The following is a 6,000-nucleotide window of genomic DNA, read 5'->3' on the forward strand; positions in this document are numbered from 1 at the left end:
CATCTTTGCAATTTTTGAAAAGGAATATTAGAGTTGGGATCTTGTTTTTTCCCTGTAGCTTTTGTGATATGGATGTCTCTTTGAAGAGATTTTTTAGTGTTAAAGTAATTTGATAGTACTTTTCCTGGATATTTTTTGTAATGCAGTTTGTGAACAGACTTTTGTTGTCTTTAGGGTAACATTCACAAGTATTTATTGAATGACGAGGTGTGTTCTTTTCTTTTCTCTTACTGCTTTAAGAAACTCAATGAGCAAGCTGCAGAACTATTTGAGTCTGGAGAGGACCGAGATGTGAACAGTGGTTTGATTATCATGAATGAATTCATTGTCCCGTTTTTGCCCTTGCTACTGGTGGATGAAATGGAAGAGAAAGATATCCTTGCTGTGGAAGACATGCGGAATCGATGGTGTTCCTACCTAGGACAAGAGATGGAAGGTGAGGCCAAGCAGCACTGCGGGCCGCCTGTGCTGTCTCTTCCTTCCTGCTTTTGGAGTCTGTACTAGTTCCACGCTCATGTCCTGACTGCCTTCCTTACCTGCAGACCAACATGTGCCACATACATGTATCTCTTTTCAAATAATGGCCTCATACATATTCAAAATGCAGCATCGGTTGGCCATACTACAAGTTAATAAATCATATTGTAGACAATTAATTCACTTTCTTCACATTTAATTATTTGTCTTTGCAGCAAACCTCCAAGAAAAGCTGACGGATTTTCTGCCAAAACTGCTTGACTGTTCTACAGAGATGAAAGGCTTCCATGAGCCACGAAAGCTTCCTGCATATTCCACACATGAACTCTGTGAGCGCTTTGCCCGAATCATGTTGTCCCTCAGTCGAACTCCTGCTGATGGAAGATAAACTGCCCACACTTTCCCTAAACACAATGTATAAACATTTTTTAGTTCCTAACTCTTGTCATCCTGCCACGGGGTTTGCTTGTTGCTGCTATAGTTTTTAAAGTTTTTATTTTAATAACTTCAAAAGACAAAATGACTATACCGGCCCCAGCCAGATTGCAAACAATAAAGCTGAGAATCGCATGGCACTCAGACTCTGTTTTAACCAGAACCATGTGTGATTACAAATATGATTGATTTTACTGAGGCAAGGCGATGCTTTGGCCACCTTTCTGCTACAGTATTACTTCCCTCTCACCTGTTCTCTATCAAAGCTTTCTATTTGGTCTGGACCCTTCTGAGACAAGCCACTGAAGTGTTCAACACTGTGTATGATATGTCATATTTGGTAGCTTGTAAATAAAATCAAGAATAAAGTTTTATTTATGGCTACTTATGCATTTGTAAGCAGGTATATTGTATATTGGTATATGTTTTAGTTATACTATAGAAATGGATTTATTCTTGGGCTTCATATTGGGTGATACATCACTAGTCTTTTTATTTTGCTATAATGGTACCATATTGGAAGTTTACTAAATATTTAATATTTAAATATGTCTATATTAAATAAGTTCCTGCCACTTAACCCTGGTGGGTTCAGTCAGGTTTTCACTCAAGTGAGTGACAGATTTTTAAGTCAAACTACAATAAAATTCTTAACCTTTTCTTTAATCATTCTTTGTTTTATTATGTATGTGTAAATAATGTAGCAAGACAATTTTATTAGGAGAAACCTTAAAGTACTTGAAAAGGGCTACTATGAAACTTAAAAAGAACATGCACACACACACACACACACACACATGCACACATTCTTAATAATGGAGGGCAGTGTTTTGCATTATATTCTATTTTTGTAAATTGTATACTACTATAATTAAAAATGTTCTCTACTAGTCAGTGCTGTGAAATGAAATTTATATTGTTTAACTAGTAATTATACGTCTTAACTGCTTTTATTTGCCTCTACTTTTCAAAAAAGGAAACTGTAGAATATTTTGTAGATGGAAATACTGTTTAATGAAGTGGTGATATTGTGAATGAAAATGAAAATCAATGCTTTAAAGGTAATCATGTTACCACAAACTTATTTTTGAATCTATAAAAATTCTTTATATATGATACTTTGTTAGCATAGTAAAATATATCATTATATTATTTGTATATGTTTGTTGCACCGTCGCCAAAATTAGTGTTTTTTGTAAATGCTTCTCACAAAAGCTCCTGGATGAAAGGGAAGAACACAGATTCATATGTAAAACTCTTTGTAAAGGTGATGCTGGGGCTAATGGGTCATTGCTTCTGTCTCTTGGTTGATTTTGCATATTTTGCAAAATGCATTTGGGTTTAGAGTTTTAAATTCTCTACTGAGGAGAATTCTGCATTGCTTTTTATGTCTTCTTAAAAGTTTAGAAATTTGTCTTAATAGTCTTATAAATTTTGATATTTAACCATAATGATAAAGTTGCTTCTGTTGATACACACACACACACACACACATATCATCATCATCATCCTCATCATCTGCCACACATGGCACATATAAACCACGTGGAAATTATTCCTCCAAATAGCATATATGGGATCCAAATCCTGTGGCTCATGCACTGAAGGTAAGTAGTGTTTCATTCAGTTTGTTCCTAATGATTGGCATGTTCAGTCCTAGGAAGGAATATGAAAGAATTTATTTAAAGAAGTGAGCTTTTCCAAAACCTGAATGGGTTTTAATCTGCTATTAAGGTTTAGGTCAGTGAATTTTCTTTACATAATTTACTAGGTTAAGTGTAACCTGTAGCTAGTGATTTAAGAACAAGAGCTTCGTAAAACTTTTGATGGGTGTGATTCTCATTGATCATCTCGCTTACTACAGCACTCTTCTTATCTTCCAGACTTAAATTTTGAAATATTCCAGTAAGAATTCAGTTAAGCTAGGAACTAGAGTTTTGAGAAACTTCTCATTCATATGTGGTTTAATGGAACTTGTAGCCACAAGTAACCCTGAGATCAACATGTTTGTTGAAATAAGAGTTGCTGTCCATTTGAGATGTGGGCTCCTGACCTGGGATCTGACTCTGTGTGTGAAAGTGTTGAGACTGATAACTCTCAAGTGCTCACCTCACACCTGTAACACAGAGACTCTTGAAGCAGTTTGTGTTGTGATCATTCAGACCTTCACATAATTTTGACATGCTAAAATTTGAGGGACTTTGCACCATATAAAACTATTACTAGGATTTTGTGCATCTTAAGTGAATGCTTGCTTGATTTCTACCTACTTACGATTCTTTATTAGAATCTTTTGTATATTCCCCTTTCTTTTAGTTTCACGGAGGTAACAATATTTTTCGCTTTATTTTAGATTTAACTGAGTTAAGTAAGATGGGTTTTATTCCATAGAAGTTAATTATTTTGTTTTAAGATTCATATTTTTTGTCTTGCCTCTGGATCCTCCTCTACCCTCCCTCCTCCCAATTCAATAATTTGTATGCTTGGAAGATGGTCACAGGGACACTGTGGTGTGATTTTACTGCTCACTTTGGTTATCTTGTTAAGTGTATTAAACACCCGTTTCTTGTGACCACGATGTAATGTAATCCAAAGAACACAAAAGCTTATCTGGTTACATGGTTATATAGCATAAGCTATGTTAACAAAGTATTACAGACAAGGCTCATGTGTAAGATGTTGGCTTTTGTTGTTGTTTATTTTTATTTATTTATTTGAGAGCGACAGAAAGAGGCAAAGAGACAGAGAGAGAGACAGAGAGAATGGGCGCACCAGTGCCTTCAACCATTGCAGACGAACTCCAGATGTATGTGTGTGCCACCTGTATATCTGGCTTATGTGGGTCCTGGGGAATTGATCTTCAAACTGGGGTCCTTAGGCTTCACAGGCAAGTGCTTAACTGCTAAGCCATCTCTCCAGCCCCTGGCTTTTCTTTTTTATTTCTAGTTGGCCTTGGTAGAAGTGAGAATAAAAAATAATGAAATATGGGCTGGAGAGATGGCTCAACAGTAGAAGGCACTTGCTTGCAAAGCCTGCTGGCCTGAGTTCAATTCCCCAGTATCCATATCAAGGTAGACTCATAAAGTAGTACATACATCCGGAGGACATTTGCATAGGCAAGAGGCCCTGGTGTGCTCATTTTCCTTCTTTCTTTCTCTGTCCTCACAAATAAATACTTTTAAAAAAGAATGAAATACAAAGTCCTGATAATAAAATAATTTTAAATAGCTAAATGAGTCATGGCTGGGCATCATAGATCAGACCTTCATCCAGCACTTGGGAGGCTGAGGGAGGAAATGTCAGGTCAGTTTGTGTTACATATGGAGACATCGTCTCAAAAATAAATAAACGAGTCCATAATTTAGATGGCAACATTTTTTTCTATGCACTACTCTTCTCAGCGGCTGCTTCAGATGGCCATTACCATGCTTGGTCCCATCCATCTTGTCAGCCCTGTGCTGTATAAGTGATGCATGAGTCTTTTGCCCTTGCAAGGAAATTGGGGGAATTTGGTCTTCATCTGTTTACTTCCTTACCTCTAAATTTACAGTAACTTGTTTTATCAGGATGTAGGGTGGACATTATGGATAGCCCAATATTCTGAAGAAAATACAAGTAAAATCAAAGCATAGTATGCATGAACTTGACAGATTTACTTTTTTTGAATTCACTATGTTGGAGGCGTATCTGATCTTCTGAAGGGTCTGAATAGCCTATTTTTCTTAAGCACACTGTGCCAGTCTTTAAAGCATATCTGCTTTGGGGCATGATGGCTTTGTTGAATGATCTAGAGGTAGACTGCTAGCAGTGCAGTGTCTGGTAGTATCACCCATGGTGTGCGTCAGAAGTATACGAAGAGCTTTTCTCATCCTACTTTAAGTATTTCTACTTTATTTTTTCTTAATTTTTATTTATTTATTTATTTATTTGAGAGCGACAGACACAGAGAGAAAGACAGAGGGAGAGAGAGAGAATGGGCGCGCCAGGGCTTCCAGCCTCTGCAAACGAACTCCAGACGCGTGCACCCCCTTGTGCATCTGGCTAACGTGGGACCTGGGGAGCCGAGCCTCGAACCGGGGTCCTTAGGTTTCCCAGGCAAGCGCTTAACCGCTACGCCATCTCTCCAGCCCATCTACTTTATTTTTTAATTTTTTGTTTGTTTATTTGAGAGCGACAGAAAGAGGCAGAGAAAGAGAGACGGAGAAAGAGAATGGGGTGCGCCAGGGTCTCCAGCCACTGCAAACGAACTCCAGACGCGTGTGCCCCCTTGTGCATCTGGCTAACGTGGGTTCTGGGTAATCGAGCCTCAAACTGGGGTCCTTAGGCTTCACAGGCAAGCGCTTAACCACTAAGCCATCTCTCAAGCCCAGTACTTTTTCTTTTCATTGAGACTGTGTCTCTCTTGTGTAACTCTGACCTAGTACTCCTACATAGCCCAGTCCCCTCAACTTCTTACTGTGTGTGTGTGTGTGTGTGTGTGTGTGTGTGTGTGTGTGCGCGCGCGCGCGCGTGCAGACAGCATCTCATCTAATCCAGGCTGGCCTCAGACTCACTCTGTGGCTAAAGATGACCTTGGATTTCTGACCCTCCTGCCTCTGCTTCTCCAGTGCTGGGATTGCCTGCCCACCATGTGTTTGATTCTTCAAAGGCTTCTTAGGTGAGAACTGCCTTCAAATACTGGATTTGTTGCTCCTCTATATTTAGTTTATCTAAAAATTGCTGATAGTGCTACCTTGAGAGGTTATGGTTGAGACTAGTGAATGTTTGATGAATGGATTTGCTCTCTGCATTACTTTATGCCTCTCGACATGGTGGGGGCGGGAGTTTAAAACGGTATCCTCTTAGCTCTAGAGCATCTCATGGACATGTGCTGTGTCCAGAGCTGCAGCTGCATTCACCCACACTCCCCCATGAGCCTTTTCCTCAGTTTGTTAGAGGTTCGTTACTCCTGCTCTTTGTTTTCAAGAGCTTTTATCCTGAGTCCTGCCAGTTAGTTTGAGACAAAGTCTTCAGTATGTAACTCTGACCTGGTTTCTTGGTGACCGAAGGGCTAAAGAAGATGCAAAAGCGAGCCTCCCATCAATGGTC

At 39.0% G+C, this 6,000-nt stretch overlaps 1 protein-coding gene across 2 annotated transcripts in view; it reads left to right on the forward strand.

Moving 5' to 3' along the window:
* Usp25 (ubiquitin specific peptidase 25) overlaps positions 1-1,286 on the forward strand; it is a 113,533-nt gene extending 112,247 nt beyond the window's left edge. For both annotated transcript variants that reach the window (XM_045149594.1, XM_045149593.1), the window contains 2 exons: positions 241-436; positions 693-1,286. In XM_045149594.1, coding sequence (XP_045005529.1) covers positions 241-436; positions 693-865 — 369 coding nt within the window. In that variant the 3' untranslated portion in view covers positions 866-1,286. The remainder of the gene's footprint in view (positions 1-240; positions 437-692) is intronic.
* Positions 1,287-6,000: the final 4,714 nt, after the last annotated feature.

The sequence above is a fragment of the Jaculus jaculus genome, chromosome 5 (genome assembly GCF_020740685.1).
Source record: "Jaculus jaculus isolate mJacJac1 chromosome 5, mJacJac1.mat.Y.cur, whole genome shotgun sequence".
Lineage (NCBI taxonomy): Eukaryota > Metazoa > Chordata > Mammalia > Rodentia > Dipodidae > Jaculus > Jaculus jaculus.